At 39.1% G+C, this 21,681-nt stretch overlaps 1 protein-coding gene across 1 annotated transcript in view; it reads right to left on the bottom strand.

Moving 5' to 3' along the window:
* Positions 1–213: 213 nt before the first annotated feature.
* Positions 214–21,681, bottom strand: part of EEPD1 (endonuclease/exonuclease/phosphatase family domain containing 1) — a 105,814-nt gene continuing 84,346 nt past the window's right edge. The window contains exons 4-7 of the mRNA XM_075212554.1: positions 16,913–17,047; positions 7,134–7,251; positions 3,627–3,821; positions 214–1,060 (exon numbers count right to left, since the gene is read on the bottom strand). Coding sequence (XP_075068655.1) covers positions 861–1,060; positions 3,627–3,821; positions 7,134–7,251; positions 16,913–17,047 — 648 coding nt within the window. The 3' untranslated portion in view covers positions 214–860. The remainder of the gene's footprint in view (positions 1,061–3,626; positions 3,822–7,133; positions 7,252–16,912; positions 17,048–21,681) is intronic.

Genomic DNA, 21,681 nt, shown 5'->3' with positions numbered 1-21,681 from the left:
AAGGGACATATGCAAGTCAATGCTTGCAGGACACATGTTCAATAGAAATCTACTCAGTGCTCTAGTTATGATAACATTATATAACATATTTTACCGTTCCCTATCCAGAACAGTTAAATAACGATACTTCTACTATGTGGCCGTTGCGTGTAACTGTTCTTTTTTATGTGCATTAACACAATGCTCAATCAGTCTCTCGCTGCCTCATTTGAGTAAATTTATAAAAATTAGAGATTTTTATTCAGTACATGAAAATAAATGGTGACAAAGGTAAACAGAGAAAAAGATGCAATTATTTTAAAGTTAAATAAACATTTTTTGGGTGCATTTTATTGTAAGCATAGTCCCATCACATTCTTTAGCCATCTGTCTCCAGTAGCATTGAAGGGATTAAAAGTGCATAGTTAAAAGTTGAAAATGGCCTTAACACATATAAAAAGCATGCAATCTTCAGGTAATTTCATTAACTTAATTGAGAAAAATCACTAACAGTGTTAAAGGTCTCCTTTTTACAGTCTTATGTTGCATTATTGCATCACTTTCAAAAAACGATCAAAAATAAAGGGGTAAAAAGAAAAAAAGATGTCACTGTACATTTTCCTTCTCTATACGATTCATCTGCATTGTCCGTGTGCGGCACACAAGCGTCCACAGAAGGCTGAGGCAGACAACTAGAAGCAGCTAACCTATCATGTCCTACAATATCCGGGTGTTAAAATGAGAAACGATGGGGCACTTGAAACCAAACATTAATATCTGGGCTATTCCAAACGCAGCAGTCCTGGTTCACAGTACAGTCAGAAAAACGGAGAAATATCTCTCGCTTTTCTTGAATGAGATAAATGGACTACAATGATTTTTCATCTTTCATGTTTTGAGTTTGCCTCATTGCGTTCCACAGTGACTCCATTGGATTTTGGAGCCAGCTCTTTCTTATTGCAGTCTTTCTCCATGTAAAATTCCGCCAGTATAGGGCAGTACTCTGAAGCCACGCCTCCCCATGACCAGTTGTCCGGAATCCAAGGATTAGTGAGTCCTTCTCTCACCACCAGTGAGTAACCTACATGGAATCAAAGAAGTTTGGTAAGTGGCAGAATCAAACATGTTTTTCTTATTCATAATACACACACTTTTATCTGAAACTTGACTTCCCTGACAGCAGGCTTGGTTTGTCTGTTGGTTGCAGGGGCGGATCTAGGCAACTGCTCTACCCAGGGGGGATTTTAGGGGGGGGGGGGGCGATTTAGGCCCCGCCCCTTTTCTAATTTCTAAGGCTGCCGGCGGCTGCACAGTATGTGCAGGTCCGTTCAGCATTGGCAGTGTGCTGTCCCGCTGCTCTGATTGTGTTTAAAACACAATCAGAGCAGCCGGGCAGCATACTGTCAATGCTGAACGGACCTGCACAGTGTGCAGCCGTCAGCAGCAAGCCCCTGCTAGGGGGGGGGGGGGGGGGGCGATCGCCCCCCCTGGATCCGCCACTGGTTGGTTGTAGATGGTTAACATGATTATCCTTATGTCAATCATTACGTATGCATAGAACAAAGTCAAGGCCTGGTTAAGGGTTCAGGTCACCCTATGCTAATATGCTCCTATCGCCCCTTCGCTTTAATATTGGATAATATGTGGTAAGTGAAAGCAAACTTTAATTTAAAATTTGTCTTCCTTCACACTCCCCACCAAACATTTGCAAGTTCTCAGCACTACAGCTCTACTTGGCTTGTTAAAAGGGATACAGGCATTGTTGTCACTCATTTAGTATTCATTAAAATCAGAGCTGTAGAGCAAAACTGAGGCATGAACGAACACTACTGAGGGTGAAGATGTGAAGGTGGAGGAGTGGGCTCTCACGCTTGTACCTGTTGCTCTCCTTGTCTCTCTTACTCGCTTATCCTCAAACACCTGCCCAAGGATGACTAGGGGCTAGATTTACTAAGCTGCGGGTTTGAAAATGTGAGGATGTTGCCTATAGCAACCAATCAGATTCTAGCTTTCATTTATTTAGTACATTCTACAAAATGACAGCTAGAATCTGATTGGTTGCTATAGACAACATCCCCACTTTTTCAAACCCGCAGCTTAGTAAATCTAGCCCTAAGTGTCTTCAGCCTTTATCATGAGACTACGTCAACATTAAAACCTTACTACATTTGTTTTTCATGTTTTATTTTTATCTTGGAGAACAATTATTCTCTTATATTTTAAAATTCATTTGTGTATAACTCTTCCTGTCACAAGTTTACACCCCCCAAAAAATGTTTCTCCCTCCCCTCTAAAGCATTGAACCCTAGGCTGCAGCCTAGTCAGTAGAGTGGATAATCAGGCTCTGACAAGAGCTAACCTTTTGTGGTATCACTTTGCTAATTAATGGTGCCACATCTTCAATATTGGAGAGTGAGAACAAAATGATTCAAGGGCAGACAGCATGGAGACCCTATGGGAGAGGGGTAATGTGGGACTCCACAGTGTAGTGATTAAATGAAAGTCCTGTATCTGTCATTTGATGCATACTCGTCATTACATCACGTGGACAGGGCCAACAATGACACGGTTCGCCAAGCCCCACCTCCACCGCCCATACTCCCTCTGGGAACTCCTGGAGGGGCATTTCAAAATGTTGGCAAGTATGAGTAAAATATACAAAGACTTAATCCATTAAAAGAAAAGATGGCATCTGACGTGCACAAAAAAAAAATACGCTTCCCACTTCTAAAAAATCTTTAGTTCTAAAAAGTTAATGAAACTTTAGCAAATATATTTGTCAATGGTATTAGGAGCTTTGTCACATGATATCACATGTATTTTAGGTTTAGTGGTTCTGTAAGCACTAGAAGTGGACTTAAAATAGAGACAGGCCCCCTTGACGTGACCACAGTCTCAATGTGTATTTTGTTTATTGTACTAATTTTCAAAAATAAACTTAATAAAGTGACATTAAAAATGAAGGCAGGACCAAGAGTTTCCACTAATAGGTCAAATACTAGAAATAGATTCTGCAGAAAACCTAGGGAAACAATTGTCCACCGAAACTTTACATAAAACACTGCCTGCTTATTATAAGGTTTTCTATTAGTCCTCAATATATAGTCAATAAGGCCATATATAATATATGTATAATATATATATATATATATATATATATATATATATATATATATATATATATATATATTTATATTGATGCTCCATAAGCATAATATTCTCGTACCAATGTTGCTCTTCTCTAGTCATACAGTAGGTAGCTATATCCTCTGCAAAATTCTCCAGAATACACAGAATTCAGCAGTGCTATGCACATTACTATAAAGTGCACCTATCATCAAGGTGAGATCGAGAGGAAAAGAAAGTTGGACAGAGAGAGGGAAAAGAAAGTTGGACAGAGAGAGAGAGAAAAAAGGAACAATGTAACTGACTGACGGTGGGAGTAAAATTAAGTAGAGGAGAGAGAGGGATATATGAAACTGTCTTGTATTGGTTAATAGTACTGCTGTATAGAGTTGGGTCATACTATCTAGTTTTATAACTTGGAGACGTGTGGATGATCACTAATAGATAAAGGAAATCCATAAATCAACATGCACAAAATGGCATTAATAGCATATACTTCAGCAACTATTCATATCTCTGACCTGTGTACACTTTCTTCAGGCTCTTGCTGATCCAGATATTGTCAAGGGATTTGTTGCCTTGAGGGGTCTTTGTGCTGATGTTTGTAAATGTGCTAGCTGGAAGCAAGCTCTGGAACTTTTCTTTTCTCAGAGAATCAAAGTTACTGCTATCCGGAGGTTGGCTGAATCCTCCCAAAATGATCACATCTTTTTCTCCTGAAATATATAAAAGAACAATTAACCATCCGTCACTTGCTAAGAGATGCACATATGTACATTCGGAAGAACTTATGCCAGACATATTACTGCTAATGCCACATCTCATTGTTGTTATTACTTGTAATAAAACATGATAATCATATATATTGTAAATATATCAATTGCAACAACCCCCAGGCTCTAGGAGGGGCAGTTGCCTCTGTTAACAGTGTATTTATGATTACCTCTAAAGTTGGCCACAAAAACATGATGCAAATATTTTGTTCCAAAAGTTCCCAAATAATATTGCATCTCTCAAAGTTGTGCACTTCATTTAGCGACACTGTGCTTGCTTTTGCACTCTGCACACTCAGGCTATATTGTGCATTTACCCAAATGCTTTTGTGAGCTCATTGTTCTTTTCTACCTGTTAACGTACCATCCACTTTCCTGTTTTGACCTCTCCTCTAAATTAATTTGCCATTTTTCTCATTTCTGCCAATGAACTGATCATTTAGGGCTTGATTCATTAAGGAATGTAAATGAACAAAACCACACAATATGTTTGTTTCGTGTGCCCTAACGAATGATTATACTATATATATATATATATATATATATATATATATATAAATATATATATATATATATATATATATATATATATATATATATATATATATATATATATATATATATATATATATATATATATATATATATAGTAAATTTATCTATTTATATTTTCATTTTGATGGTACTGACCCAGTACTGTTAGGAGACATTGGGGATGATTTTATTTCAAGTGTTTGTGGATTTTAAAATAAATTGGCTTTCTTTAGTTTGTGCACCAGGTTTAGTTCTATATTTGGGATGCACCCACTGGTGTAAAAGTCCTGTACTGCTGTGCCAAGTAGGAAACACCTAGCACTGTTATTAGTACATCATTTAGCTTATGTGTTTTATAAATAGTATCACTGGTGTAAAAGCAAACTGCATTATATCACAACTGCTTCAGTGCTTATTACTCCTTATATCAAATAATGGATTTGATAAATCACAAAGCAATGCACTATTTGCCCCTCATGTAAAAGTTGCATTTGTACCCTATGCCGTGCACCCGGGCAAAAATTGCACCCAAGTCTAATTTAACCCCAGTATGACTAGTTTCTGGCAACATATGGCTGCAGTAGTTACTAATATGTACTAAGCCAGGTGGTTGACAAGTTTATTTTATCCTTGTTGAGATTTATAAGATATGTAATAATTTTACAGCTGTTATATAAATAGAGGTCAGTATGGTAATTATTATTATTATTATTATTATTGGAGCTCTATGCTCACCTTTGTATGGGGCTATGCAGCTACAGTGTGAAACAGTGGCTTAGTAATATAGGTTGTTGTGGGTACATTTAAGAACCAAGCTCAGTAGCCCCGGGGACTCTGGCAATGACTGCACATCTACCAGATTCCACCAGCACCTGCTGCTATGTAGGGCTGAATAACACAGGACTGTAAATCTGCCTCAGTCATTCAGCTGCAGTGATGTGACCAGATGTGATCGGATGCTTTCATATAGTGAATCATTGTAGGAGGGCTATTTCATGGCATCACTGGGCAGGAGCGCCAGCTATAATTCACAAAGTGAAAACTTCCTATAGCTGCCGAACAGGCTGTGCTGAAAACCTTACATTTCTGCTACAATGTAGCCAATAAAAAGAGAAAAGTTCATTTACATCAGGGCACATTTTCTACTAGTGAGAGAGATTGAGCCAGAAGCAGTAGCCATTCCTGGCTGAAGAGGGCTTTATGTGGTTGGATGTAAAACGGTTACGGGCCTGATTCATTAAGGAACTAAGGCTAGAAATTTCTTACTTAAGTCTCCTGGACAAAACCATGTAACAATGCAAGGGGTGAAAACTAGTTTTCTATTTTGCACATAAGTTAAATACTGACTGTTTTTTCATGTAGCACACAAATATCAACTTTAAATTTCAGTGTACAAATAAGCTATCAAGTATTTGTGTTGTACATGAAAAACAGCCAGTATTTAACTTATGTGCAAAATAGAAAACTACTTTTCAGCCCTTGCATTGTAACATGGGTTTGTCCAGGAGACTTAAGTAAGAAATTTCTAGCCTAAGTTCCTTAATGAATCAGGTCCTACATGATGCTCACATGCAATTAATTATAATACATTAATCTTGAAAATCTTTATAGTTCCAATAACCCAATGTGGGGATAACAAATGTCCATGTACACTAAGCTGCTGTGGTGGTAAGGCTTCAGAATATTATCATTCATGTTAGCAGTTGTAGTGACGGTTATATATCTGCCCATGATGTGGAAAGCCTGAGAGCATAAAATTGCTCTTAGATGTAGCTATTTGAACCCCCAATTGGAAATTTAAGGCACAACTGGTAACAAATCTATGCACCAGCGTGCCCAAAGTGAAGAGCAATCCTAATCAGGATTTATCAGGTGTGAATTGGAACTGCTTAGACATCCGGTCAGCTAATGACCAATTTGACAGTGAATACGACTATCATATTTACCAGTCGCCATGTGATTCAAATGCTTGGTCTGGGTGATGGGTGTAACTACTGGGTAGCAGCGGCTCTGGGTCCGGTAGCTAAGGGGCCCGTGTAGCTATCACCCGTGCTCCTCTGGGCCTTTGCTCCAGCTCTCGTCAAGAACAGAACGGTGACTTCTGTCAGCAGGAAGTATTATACGCTGCCTGCTGTGAAACCACTGATACTGCAAGACGTTTAAGGGCTACAAAGTTAGATTCAGAGGAAAGAGAAGCTCTGATGCTCTCTTCCTTTCAGGGCAGTAAGTAAAGAGCAGTGCACAGCAAATAGACAGATAGCATAATGGAGTGGTCAGTCGAAAATGTAGTATAAGTCCTTCATTAGAAACTTATTGGACCCCTTCAAAATTTTGCCATGGTGCCCATAAATTTCTAGCTGTGCGCTTGACCTGAGAGATGAGTAAAGGGATCTGTATAATTTTACCGCCACCCCTGGCATATGTGAACAAATTGGACATAGACAGATCTGCTTGCTTAGGCTGAGAAATATGATATGTCTGTTTATGAGTACAATGTGTACAAAAATATTCTTGCAGAAATAATAGCAGGCCAATGACATACACATTATAGCTTAGGCCACTTTCACATGTTGTGTCTGAAAACCTATAAGCTGCTCAGTAATTGATTACCGCACAACCAGTGTAAAAGTGCAACGAGATAACCTTCCAGCATTCCTGGAATTACATTAAGTGGCAGGCTGGATCATGTTTAGGTAGTCTAGTCTTTGTTGCTTTGCATACCTTTCAGGGACTCCTGCAGTGTTTGTCCAAATTTGTGGCTGTCACTTTGCAGCTTTCCAGCTTCACTTGGGGGACGGCGCACATGAATGTTTACCAGGGTCACGTCATTCATTCCCACCTAGTCGGTAAGAAACAAAACTCAATAAAAGTGCACAGTGAAAGCTTCAGGTACAGGACTTTAGGGGTATTAGATACAATAAAAAGTCACACACACACACAAATATGACACATTATATAACACACAAAAGGACTTACTAATATATAAACCGATTTGCCTTTAAAAAAAAAATATTTTAAAATGATGTTAATCTGAATTAAATTCTGTTTTGACTGATTCATGTCAGAATTAAAGCTACCACATTGAGGTACAACAATCACCTTCCCAAGCATAGTGATCCCTTAATAGCCAATTATTAGTCATTTACCGGATGTGCATCAATCAACGTTTCCAAACTACATCTCTACTAGGATTCTAGACTATAGCTTGCTGTAGAATGTCCAATAATGAGATATCCCTAGAATAACTAGCTGCAATGGAACCTTAATGAATGAGTTCACACTCAGTGTACAGGTGTATTAAATCGTGTACCTTTACACATTTTAAACAATTAGCTGGTTTCTTCTATTTGGCAAATTCTATAAACTTTTAATGGATTATCAATAAAGGTTAATTTTAATATACAATAATAATGGAGCATAACCTAATATAATAAAATTATACCAAGTGATATCATCTGTTAAGTGCTAATACATATGGCCACTATAATCCACCCATGCTTCAGCACCTAAACAGCTACCACCTTCACACTAATTTGCAATCTTTGTACAAGTAAGCAGAAGCACAGTACTAAGTTACAATACCATCACAAAATCATTGGCTCATGCACCGTGTTAAGAGTTTTGTTTGTAGCACCTAACCCAGTGCCGACATACCAGCACTTCTTCACCCCACTTCCCTGCAGGCAGTCAGGGCCGGCGCAACGCTTGTCCACTGGCCCTGTAAAAAATACTACTTGGTGCCGGCAGCGGCACCCTCCTCCCTATTCCTTGATTGTTGGAGGCAACATTGTCACCTCCCAACACCTTCAGTGAGGAGCGGCGCAAAGAGGAGCCACAAGACTGAAGAAACGAAGAAGAGGAAGAGAAAAAGACAAAATAGAAGAAGGTCATAGAAAGGTAAGTAAAGAATGGTGAGAGTAGCAGTGTAATGAAGGAGGGGGCACAGCGATGAAGGAGGAAGGGGCACAGCGATGAAGGAGGAAGGGGCACAGCGATGATGGAGGAGGGGGCACAGCGATGAAGGAGGAGGGGGCACAATGTGAATTCACTAGCGAGAGGGAATAGGAATTGGAGCAGGAACAGGGAAAGATAGAGAGGACCAAGAAGTAAGGGAGGAACGAGAGAAGCAGGATGTGAGGCACAGGGGAGATCTGGATATCTGCAATGAAGATAGGGGCACATAGGAACAAAGAAAGGAAACAGTTAAAGGAATGATAAAGGGTAACATAGAAGATATAAGGGAGATATTTTGGAAAGTTTTATTATAATATTATGGCGATATGAGGGAAATGTAAGTACACAAAAGAGACATGAGAGAGAGGTGGAGGGACACAGAGGAAAGGTAATTGGACACAGGAGCCATTAGGGACACAGGGTGGATAGGCTTGCATCATTTAATGTGTTTTATATTATACTATATAGTGTTAAAATACATCTAAAATTAATTTCACTCTATCAAAACCTCTAAACCTTTGGGGGGCCTATTTCAAAGTTAAAGTTCCATACCAGCAATTCTAAATTTCCCTTTTGACCACTGAGCTAACCCCTATAAACATCTACATGCAGCTCCACAGCATTTTGAATAAGAATTTTCAAAAAATATTTATTCTATGCAGCAGCAAACAGCACATGAGAGCAAAACATATAGTAGAATAAAAGGTGGATGCTTTTACACATTTTAGAGCCAAATGAACACAGGTCTGGGCCTTATACCCAACAGAGGGACAAGTTGCAAAGAGGGATAGGAGGACTTGAGTGCTAACATATGAAGCTCAATATAATATATTTCTAATTGCCAATGTCACAGTATACTACAAATATGGCAGATCATAAAATGTTAGCTATACACAGCTAGTATCAAGCAGCAAATTCAAGTGTTCACACTGGCCCATATTACTAATGATGACCCATATTACTAAAATAACAGGCCAGACGGCTTTCATTTGGAAGTTGGCAAGTGTGTAACAAATGCATTATATTTACCACATATTCATCCTGCCAGCTCTTTCGATAATCTAGATCAAAAGATTATGTGCTACGCCTAACATTTAACAGCTCACTCACTACACACCATGTGATAATGTGGAGGTAGCACTTAACTATCTATAGTCTAGCTCATATCAAAAGAATTGGAATATACTCCTATTACTCAGGCTAAAGTACTCAATCTAGTGTGCTGCACATGCTCTTAGAAAGGCATAGTTGTTGTTATGGTTATGACTAGGGCATTTTTAAGTGAAGGATAAGCATATGATTACTTGTATTTTTCCTATGCTAAACAGAATTCCTGTAAGGGAAACATAACTCAATCCTGACATTTGGCTTGCGTGTTAAGCCACAGAATCATGATTCAATTTGTTGAACGCATGTCGGCAGACGACCACACAATATCATACCAATATCAGGAGACAGTGTGGCAGATCGTGTTGAGGGGTTTGAGGGAACTACACTCCATGCCACTGTCTCATCCTGGCCCTGGCAGCTTTTATGTGTTCTGTGCCATGCTCTATATGGTACATAATAATGCAGTTATCGTGACCTACCATACAGTTTGCGTTATTGAGCTACTTGGACTCCATTTACAGAAAGGGGATGGATACCCCTCACCGACTCACATTTAATATAAAGAGAGTGTCACGTGAGTTGCTCTTATCCACTCATGTGACCCTCTCTTCAATTAGATATAACCTGCTGCTGATGAGCCTCACTGGGAACAGGCATCTCAGTGATATGTACTTAGTTCAGTCCTTAAAAATGCTATAGGGCAGATCTAATTAGTATTGAATGGAGTTATCCTTTAACACAGCGTAATTTTCATTAACCTGTTCCTTTCCCATAATGGAGCTTCCAGGAACTGCATTACAGTTTCCCAAGACTCCTAGATTTCTGTAGTACTGCACCAGCAAAAGTTGACTGTTTGTCATTAAAAAATGACCAGTTAAGATGTGTGTATGCAGAAGGATCTATAAGAAGTGCCAGATTCATGTTTAAAACTTATTAGTGCACATAGTTAAACTCCCATAGGATTCTTGGCTCTGTGTAAAATAAATACACAGGAAAGGTTTTGTAAATTACCCCCTTACCTGTATTGGTTCTCCAGATATATCTGGTTTTTTTTCAAGTAGGAAAACAATTTAAAAAAACAGACCACCTGTCTTACAAAAGAGGTCTGTAGCTCACAGAAGAGATTGTATAGTTTCAAAATACTGGAGCCAGCAGTGTGCACACAGTAAAAGTTGGGGATCAGTAGTAGAGAAGACAGCAGAATCCCTTAAACAAGCCAGGGGTCAGGGCAAGTAGATATATGAGAACAAACCCATTTAACAAAGCCAAGAGTCAGGAGTGGAGAAGACAGCAGAATCCTTAGAACAATCCGGGTCAATAACACAGAACAGGTCAGGCAGGAACTATGACCAGCATTGGTATGCTGACAGCAAGAGGTTTATGAAGACAGCAGCACCAATCACTGCAGAATAATTAGCTGCATGGGTGTGGTCAATAATAGCACAGCTGGAAGATTACCTAGCAACCAGCTTAACTGCATGATTGATCCTACACATGGTTGCAGCAGTAATGCACAGCTGACAGCTCAGACAAACAGGAGAGATCCTCTTTCTTGATACCTAATATGCCATGTAGATATTTCATTTGCACACTTACATATTTGGCATAACCATTTTGCATTTGTTTGACTTTGCTCAATATATTTAGTATGTGATAGTATTATATCTGTGTAGAATAAAATATTACTTTAGGATTTTACAATGTAAAAAAGCTATAGATTCTAACAAATTTTTTTCAGTGCTGTCTCTAATCTATAGCAGCACTGTATACATATTGTCCCAAAAATCACATACAGTTTGCAAAGATAGATACATTTGCTGCCATTTTGGAACCAGACAGATTGTTAGAAGAAGAAATAGGTTGCCTTATGTTGTCCTAACAAAGTGATGTTAATTGTGATGCAACAATAAAAGTTCCATTTGATTTGAAGCAAGAAGTTGTCCGTGTGTGAATCACCTGAGGGTGCCTTGCCACAAATGGTGTTAGAGATGGGATTGCCAAGGACAGCCAATGCACAAAGCTGTCCACCAAGCCTACCAGTTGCAATGGTGGTGAGTGACATGTAATGAATACCACTATAACACACCAGACTGAATACAACTGTCAGTTGCAGTGGAAAGATATTGCTGTATTGCTGAGAAAGCAAATAGTTTGGCTGTGGAGAGACATATATGAGCAGTATTACTGTGAACTGTTTTGCTTTTTTCTGACAAGAAAACAAAAGTTTCAAAAGTTGCTGGGGATTGTAGTGCCACACTTTGTTTATTCACTGTAAGTTGGGTATGGTCCATAGAAAACCATGTGCAGAGAAGTTGTTGTTTGCCTGTGGGAGGATAAAGAACCTGTTTGTTTTGCTAACTGCCTGTGGAAAGTGCTGGGTATGTGTAAAGACCAAATTTGATGTTTGAAGGCTGCAATAGAACAGAGGAATTGCTGCCGATACAACATTTTATTTACTCCAGTTAAGATGCAAGAGAAAGAATAAAATTTGTCAAAAAAAGTTTACAAACAGGTGCGACCAAAATTCAGTCTCAACTGAAAAACTTGGAAAAACTGCAAGACAGTTTGCAGAGTGGAGATGAAGTTGGAGAATCTCATGCTCTCTGCACAAACCTGGTGTTACCTGGGTCAGATTATGTGGCCAGGGAAGAGTATGATTGCTAGGAAAACTTGTATGGGAGTGTGTAGAGTGGAGATGAAGTTGAAAAATCTCATGCTCTCTGCACAAACCTGGTGTTACCTGCATCAGATTATGTGACCAGGGAAGAGTATATATGCTTAGAGAAAATGTGTATAGAGAAAAAAATTGTGTGAAGAAAGGGAAAAAGCGAAGGCAGCTTTTTAAGAGATAGCAGCAGGAAAAGACCAAGAAATTGCTGTTTTAAAACAAAAGCTTGTCATGGTTCAGCAAGAGATGTGCACAGCAAGAGCGTCTATAAAGAAACTTGTGAAGTGCAAATTAGAAAGGCTTAATCTGGCAGTACAGCATGAAAAGCTCCACGAGGAAAAGACTCTTTCTTCTAGATACACTGAGGAACCTGAACAAGCTGTTTTTTTGACACCCTCTCAGAGGGGTTTGCTGAATACCAAGGATGAGAGCGTCCAAGTGGGTAAACCCAGAGTCATGGGCCTAAAAGGGAACAATGTTGCTAATCTGGGTCCAGCTATAAGGGTGTCTAACCAGAAATGCGTCACGTGCAGAGAGCATGGACAATATAAAGTGTACTAGACCCCAAAACCCCATGAACTGTTCAATTGTCCAAGCTGGGCCACTCTTTCTAAGTTACTGTCCTGGAAGTTTCACAACTAGTGGTTCACCTGTAATCAAAGCGACTGTGCGGGAGAGCAACAAGTTTGTCTGGGCAGTCGTGGACTCTGGGAGTGACCTTAAGCTGGTTTCCAGTTTTGTGCTGGCTGCAGCCAGGGTCTCGCGTTTGCCCAAATTTAAATGCGCTTCAGACATGGTGTAGCCAGGAGATTAAGAAGGACTCTTTTGGCCATCTGTTTTAAGGTTCAAACCATGAAGATAGTGACTTCTATAGTGCCTAAACTGCCATACCCCCTTGATCTAAGGCGAGACTTCCCACTATTCAAAGAGGTTCTCAGGATCTGCCTGCAGCTTTCTGCATTGCATGCTACTTTGCATTGGCAGCTCCTGCCTTCAGGACCTTGGACTTGTTGCATTAATGTATTATCTGCAGTGCCTCTGTTCCCCAGCGGTACTGCTATTGTGCCTTTCCTTTTCATCACTAGGGGTTAACTTGTTGCACCAATTATCTCCTGCAATTGAGTGTTCCCTACTTGTACCTGTCTCTCTCTCGTTCCTGTGCCGGTAATTGTTGTTTTGTTGCCTTCCTTATGGTTTTGTTCTCCTGCTGCTCCTGTGCTCTTGGACTTTCATATTCTGCTGCTAACACCACTTCTCCGGATCTCTCCCCACTTACCATTCTACCTGCGTCTACAGTATTTCTTGCAACCAAAATTCAGCCTTCTCGGAAATTCCTGTTCAGTTTCAGCAATATTGAGTTCATACTATTTATCTGTATTTTCTGATCAATAAATACCTTTACGTTTCATCACATCCCGGGCTCAATAGCTGTGATTTACATTGAAGCGTGACAGAGGACTTTGGTGAGCAAATCCGGATATGCTGGCAACTGATTCACCAGTTGGAAGCTTGGTCTTAAAGGATGTGCCAAAAACACCCCAATGTCGAGCTCTATTTTTCAGAACCGTCAAACCAGGATGCTAACCTGGGTGTCATGGCAAGACTTTCACAGAAACCTAGATAGTCGAAATCAGTGGTGGCTGGTGACTCCGCGGAGGTGTCTGCCTCGTCTGTTGATGATGGCATAGCCTGGTCTGACTATTCCAAACTGTTAAGTGTGCCAAACTTTGCACGTCATCAGAAAAATGATGTCATTTTAAAGCATGTCTTTAATTTCGCTAGTAATGCTGGGGAAATATCGAGACCTGACAATTAGGCAGGCTATATGCCATCATATATTGTTAAAAATAATGTGCTATTTCAAGTGACTACTGTGAAGGGGAGCAAAGTAGAACAATTAGTAGTTTGAAAGGTTCATGTACCCCAAGTGTTGAAAGCCGCACACACTCAGGTGGGTGGTGAACACTTAGAGGAAGGTAGAACAAGGAACAACTGCTACGAAGGTTTAACAGGCCCGGAGTCTTCTTAGTCGTAAAAAGATTTTGTATGGCTTGTCCTGAATGCCAGAAAACCATCCCACTGTCGCAAGAAAGCCACTCTTAGAAAGTACTCATAGATGTCTATTTATAAGGAGTAGAGGCCACGAGAGAGAGGACAGGCCGTTTCAGCACAGGGTTCTCAGGTGGCATGAAGATAAGGTCCCTGTTAGTGTGCTAGTAGGTGTGATTGTGAGGACATTTAAAAAGGCAATAGAACTTTCCTTATCTTGAGCCTTAAGAAGTTAGAGGGACAAAATGATCACAGAGGCTCTTGTTCACAGAGTTGTGCTCCTTGTAAGGTCCGCGCCAACTTACTTGGTGACACTAGGGGGAGGGATATGGGAAGGGTTTGTCACAGGCCTCTAAGAGAGGAATCAGCTATGCAGCTGACAGTCTGTGGGTCAAGGCTGCAGGCCGCATTACAAACAGTTATAGAAGTGTGCCTAGGTTCAGAGATATACAGGTGTGAGACATGTGTCACACAGTAGAACTGTAAAATGTGATTTTACGTACATGCTTTCACAGTGTCTTTTCCACAGTTAATAACAGAGCTGACAAGATTTGCCTGCAATCAAGAGTGGTTACAGAGCATCTGCAGGGAACTTCCCTTTAAAGGCAAAGTGGGAGTATCACCTGTCTGTCAAGCTAAGGCTGTGGTAGGAGTCTTGTGCATTTGGGCATTGGGCAGATGCCAGCAAGTGACCGGTGACCAGAGAGGTAAGCTGGGACTAGTAAATGTTAGGCTGCCTGGCGTCATCCTGACAAAGTGATGCAGTTTATTGTGATGCAACAATAAAAGTACTAGTTGATTTGAAGCAAGAAGTTGTTTTCGTGTTTCAATCACACGAGGGTGTTTGTGTCACAAGAAGGTGCTCTTGCTAATATATATATATATATATATATATATATATATATATATATATATATATATATATATTGTGGCAAGAGCCCGCTACAGCAGAAGCACACGCGTACAACTTCTTCCTTTTTATGGTACTTTATTGTCAGGATGGTAATAATGTTTTGACACCGTATACTTGCACAGCAATTATGGAGACCCTCAACGCTTACTATACATAGTCCAGCTCTCTGTCCAGATCAGCCAGCTAGCCCAGCGTTGATCTCCCTGAACAATGAAACAAGCAGGGTTTTATACCTGACACTCCTCCCACAGGCCTAGCTTGATGGACAGGTGACACACCCACCTTCTCTTTAAAAGGAAACGCCCATCCCTGGCTCTGTTTAGACTATCAGACCCACCCTGTCTGTTTGCTGAGAGGAAGCAGCTTTTAAATCATGTAAGTAAACCAATTTTAAACTACACATATGTTTTTACCTGGTTTAATCTCCACCTAGGTACATAACTGTGCCAATGTTTTACTCTATTTCCCTGCTTTCTCTGCATATTGCCAGCTAAATTCCTCCTTTTGTTACAATATAAATATGTAACAAAGGTTAAAAAAGGATTCAGAAACAAACAGCTGACAATATCAAAAGAGTATTTTTTGATACTTATAAATATACAATAAATATATTGACCCTGGTTAGCAACATATATCTAGCCTACTATTGTCTTAAATACAAAAAATATTACATTCCACTCATGTATAAGCCATTAGTTAAGAATGAATGACAGGTGGCATATCAGATTTATGTATTAAGTGAAGTATGATATGCATCTAAGGTATAATTTCTAATTGAAAGCTTATATATATATATTCCAATCAAGGCAGCATTGAAAACTGACAACAAAAATGGAATAGTACAACTTTTTTGTGCATTACTTTTCATTCCAATCTATTTTACATGTACAACAATATTTGTATGACAATTTTACAAAATGTTTATGAAACCTAAAAATATATTCCACATTTACTCTAAATAAGCACATAGTTCTAATAGCTTTCTTATCAACAGGTCATCGACAGGATGCAGTTGTTTCACAACAGGAAGCTCGCTCCAGAAAATTCTTCATTTTAATCGCAGTTAGGAAAAATAATTTTCATACTTGATCAAAGTAATCATAGAACATCCTATTATTCTCTTTGCATACAAGAAGCAAATTTTCAATGGTGACCCTCACAATCTCACGAAACAGATTACAAGAGTAGATTATGAATGATTATGAATCAAATATAGTTTACAATGGGTGGCAGCCATTCAAGCTTCTACTTATGAGGTATGTTCTCTTATGGTTGAGTGTTTGCCCTCACACTAAGAACTACATAACTTCAGACAGTCTAACATTTCTGGTAAGTGATATATGTGAATAAATCACTATGAATGATAAGTCTCCAACAGGCTAATGCATGAAAGTAAAATAGCACTTTTACACATGTCTGAATATTACAAGGTTGTTTTCAAATTGGATAAACTTTTGTTGCAGGGTCAGTCGTCCCTTTAAAGCCTTTAGCAGTTGTTGACGTTGAGTCTTGTATATTTTACTATATTAGTTGACCTTTTTGTCACACAGGTGACCTTGTTCCTTTGTCATCTGTCCAAATATATTGCACAGGATCAGAGATCTTTTGAAAAGAGACAGTGCTACATATATATGCACAAAACATTTTTGTTTATAGATCCATCATTTACATATATCATCTTCTATGCCTCTGCTATATATACTTCTGTTGCTAACATACAATGCTGTGCTTTGATGAAGTACTCTTCAGTCATGTACTGTATACTACACTAACTGTAATATAATATTAATGTTGGTGAGCCATTACCTTGAAATGTGCAATGTAGGGCTGGGAATAAGTGTGTTTGCCGTTGCCATTGGTCTGAGAGTTTTCCTGCAAACTAACATTCTTTAGTTCAATTCCAGCAGTTGTGTCCCACAGAAATCCGGAATATGCTGCTTTCTGCAATAGAGAGGGGGAAAACAACTGTTACAATTCATAGAATGAATCTATTATAGGAGTACTTGCCTTTATTTATAAAACACCAACATGTTAAGCAGCACTGTACATTGAGGGGATGATTATACAAATTAATAACACACAATGGCACGAAACAGAAGGTATCCATTGTCCTGCTCAAATCTTAGAGAATTGGGGAACAACTGATACATAAGGTATTGGAATAACAATTGTAGCTGGTGGCAGGAAAAGTGTGTGTGGTTACTGTAATAAAGAAGCATTACCAGCCACCAATAATAAGATAACCTTTAGCTACTGGTATGTCCATGCAGTTACTAGTGATGTGGTAAAGTTGTAATGAGGAGAGACAGTGGAAGGAGGCATGACAGATTACAGATTAATTAGTCTTCGTAGAAATCTTGAGACAATCAACTGCTGCGGCAACCATGATATGGTTTATGGAGCAAATTTTTCCTGTGATACCTCAGGATTCACTCATAATACACAGAAAGCAAATAATATAGGTATACACAGATCTGCACATAAAATAGTTAAGATAAATCACCATAACCTCATTCAGGTTAATTACCTTCAGACTAAGCAGGTGGCCTATTGGCCTTGGGGGAAATTTGGGGAATGTACACCACTCTCCCCCAACCCCTGGTACACATCTCTATTAGTCCTCCACACAGCTACTTTGTACATGTTATATGATGCTCACACATAGTATATTTTTAACCAAAGTAAACTAATGGGTATCTTCATCTGCTCCAACAGATTCCCACTTATCCCTTCAGCCTAGGAATACTTGGTGTTGTAAGTATGTTTCCATCTGTAGAACCACTCACAGATTGAGAAACCAAAACGGAATGGTCAATGTCAACAACATTGGTATCATATCGCCGTCATCTTTACAAATAGGTACATGTTGTAGTAGGAATGCTTGGGCCCTGTTACAACCAGGACAATCATGCTAGTTCCACCAGAGCTTCCAGTCAGCAATATACTGGAGTTTGTGGTGTTCTTCCATTATAACTTAGTTAACATATTAGGTTAAACTAAATGTGCTTTAACTTAGTTTATGTTATAGAGCTATTAAAGTAATTTCATCGTTTTTCAATAAGCATTGTCTAAGCGATTTATTATATCTGTGCCATAAGCATCAAGGGTTACATCCGGTGATAACAAACACCCTGCCGCCAATACTTTGGAACGAAGAAGCCTATGTAACAAGTTTCATAGACATACTTATATCGTCGCAATACCTATTGTGTTAACGCCATCTCAGACTGGCTTTGACAGAACAAAAACATTAATAGAATAAAGGATTTTTAATGTAAAAAAATATTATTATTTTTTTTTAATAAATAAAATATGTTTGTATACTTTATTTATATCATTGTTACATTATTAGAACTGGCTTTCAGTTTCATTGCACACGAGGGAGCTGACAAGCCAGTTTACGTAGGTGCACAACTACAGAGATTGGCTTTACAGAGTGGTAAGTGCACTTTTACCAGTATCAGCTGAATAACTGTTAATGCAGGATTTCTTTTATAAATGCAGATGATAACTGATTTTTTTTTAAATTATACTTATCGATACAATGGGTCACTGTTAATAAATAGATCCTTAGGACTGATAAGGTGATTGCTAATTTGGTGTGGAAATGACAGATACACTGTAACATGTATTGCCCTTAAACTCTTGATTCACTGACTCTCATGTAGATGAACTGATATATTTGCTATGTGCCAGATTAAGTCAACAATTGATTACATCCAAGGACTGCATGCCCTTTGGAATAAGTCATTGGCATGAACTCCTCCACTTCAATCGATGATAGACATACAGAACTTGCCAACTCACAACAGTAAATAGCCGGGTTCACAAACACTGGACGCATTTCTTTTCTTTTATTTTGCTTTAAATTACATACAACCAATAATCCTGTAACAAATCATGAATAACATCAGCATAGTTATTAATTACTGTTAACACACAATAAGGGTAATTTTGCAAAGTGCACATGTTTGGATATTCAACACAATGCTGTTTTGTGATATCATGTGCCTATCTTTAAGCAAAGTACCTGTTTTACAGGAAAGAACACAAATTTACCAGCCAAGATGGGGGAGTCTGCAAAAATTTTCATCTTCTTATGGAAGGAGTGTGTGCTAAGTGCATGACTGTGCCTTGGTATGCACCCACACAAAAAAAACAATATTCCATGTTGCAGGATGTGATTATGTAAATTAGATTCAATCAGTGGAAAAACTGCACTTCGAGGTGTGTTTCCTGATTAGTGGGCAAAGCATTTCTCTCCCCACTAGGGAATTTGATTTTTACACATCCTCGGAGGTGGTAGAAACATACCTCCTAACAGTCCTGATGCTGATAGTTGGCCCATTTGTCCCAACTCCCGGATGTGGGAGTATGACCCAATATATTTCACCATAGAGAAGGGGCAGGTGAAGGCGGCAATTGAAGGATGTTTTAAGTGGAGCGGGGATGGGGATAATCTTGTGCTTCTGAAGCAGTCGGCGTACCTCCAGAGAAGGTTGCATGCCTCCACTTGCTTGGTTACCCACCATAAGTGCCGTGAACATGTTCCTTTGTCCTACTTTCAGAAAACACCAATATTCGGAGGTATGTAGAAACAAGGCCTCATCTTAAATGTTTAATGGGAAGTAGTTCTACAATTGCCAGCATGCCCAAAAACTCAATTGCTGGCAGACCTTGCTTGGACTTAAGGTTCCACAATAGCACTAAATTTATTTTTGATGGTCTACAATTACTCTGACACTGGGGCAGAACACTGCATTGCTAGACTCCATAGCAGGGCTTGACTGTACATGCACGGGATTAATGCAGAGTAGGGACCTCAGGAGGGTGACCCGGCATTGCTGAAGTCACCTGTCCAATGGGCTACATAGTGGTTGCACCCTCTGCAGTGGTAGGTAGTTCATCCACTGTCCTGACAGCAACTGCCCATAAGGTGCCAACAGGAGCCCCAATGCTATATACAGGACATGGCTGGTTTGACCTGTGCAGGGGGATTTGCACGATTTTCGGCAGATCCAATTTTCCTAGGGAATTCAGCCCCTGTTATAGTCTGATCATCCCAGTCTAGGGCTAATTGCAATATTTGCAACGGGGTGGCAACATAATGTATAAAAATCATGGCATTAATGTTGGAAATTGCTGGTTCTTGAGTATCAACCTGCTATTGAGGTTCTGCCCAATTTACAGATCCCATAAAAATGTGTGAGCTTTCCATTTCTGTTTTACACCTGTTTATTTTAAGAAATTTGTTTGCAATTGTATTTCTAAATGTCATTTTCGTCTCCTTTATTACACAAGCATTATCACTTTTCTCATGTTAAACTTTATTTTGTGTTCTTAAATTATTCATGTGACTGATAAACTTGGTATTTATAATGCAAAATTTAAGGCATATAACTGTTAAGTTTACAATAATGCTTATTAAATTCAGTTGATATTGTATTCTGAGATAAGTGTAAGGGTATAACTTAAGACTGAAGTAAAACAAAGTGTCACCTTTTGAACCAGATTTATTAGTCAGTTTAAAATATAATTGTGATTTTAGTAATTTTTAGACATACCAGGTGGTTATGTTTGATTAACCCTTTCACACCCACACATCAGGAGTGGAAAATAATACCACCCTAGTTTCTCTGTATAATGGACCAGCAGTCTCTGATTCAGGTCTCCTTTTCTTCTTTCTGGATTCTCACTTGATATTTTGTTCTAATGTGGACCTGCTTACAGAGATCAGGGTGACAGGAGCCCCCACTAGATCCACTAGACTGTCACTGAAAACCAAGGTCTGTGGATGGTGGTGGGCTTTCTTCAATGACATATGCAGGATTTACAGACACAGTGTGGAATGCCATACCGCAGATTGGAAAAGTAGAGGTGGAACTGTGTCGTGCCCTGAATCAAGAGACTACTATACCATTATAGAGAACCACTCCTCTGAGTTAGTAATTAGTAGAGATGGTCACTGACCCCCGTGTTTTGGTTTTGTATTCGGTGTTGGATCTGGATTACCGTCGTGTTTTTGTTTTGGTTTTTCAAAACCGCCATTGCGTGTTTTGGTTTTGGTTTTGGTTTTGTTTGCTTTTGTTTTGCTATTTTGTTGGAAAATCAATGTTTTTGGGCCTAAAAGAACCAAATTTAGTACTCTACCTGTTTCTTGGATAAGTAATGTAATTGTAAAGCTATTAAATTATCAAAAAAACAGTTTAACTCCTGGTAGGTAGGCCTTCATTAATTCTACACACAAACCAGATTGTATTCCTCTCCATCTATGGATATTGGCAATGCAGCCATCGTCTTTGGGTGTATATTACACCCTACACTTATAGTTAAATATGTAAATAAATGGACAAAGGCAGTTTGGTTTCGGTCTCTATAGGCCCCCCTCCAGTTGTAAAAAATACAAAAAAAATCAGCCGTTATAGACTGTACAATATTATTTGAAATGCACAAAAGCAGTTTGGAGTCAGTGTGTGTAAGACACCCTACCCATAATAATAAATTGCAAAAACAGCAACTTTTCAAGATGGTACGTGATATGGAAATGCCCCAAGTCCCTTTCCTCTTTGGGGGTA

This window comes from Mixophyes fleayi, chromosome 5, assembly GCF_038048845.1.
Source record: "Mixophyes fleayi isolate aMixFle1 chromosome 5, aMixFle1.hap1, whole genome shotgun sequence".
Lineage (NCBI taxonomy): Eukaryota > Metazoa > Chordata > Amphibia > Anura > Limnodynastidae > Mixophyes > Mixophyes fleayi.
This window is presented reverse-complemented; position numbering and strand designations above follow the sequence as displayed.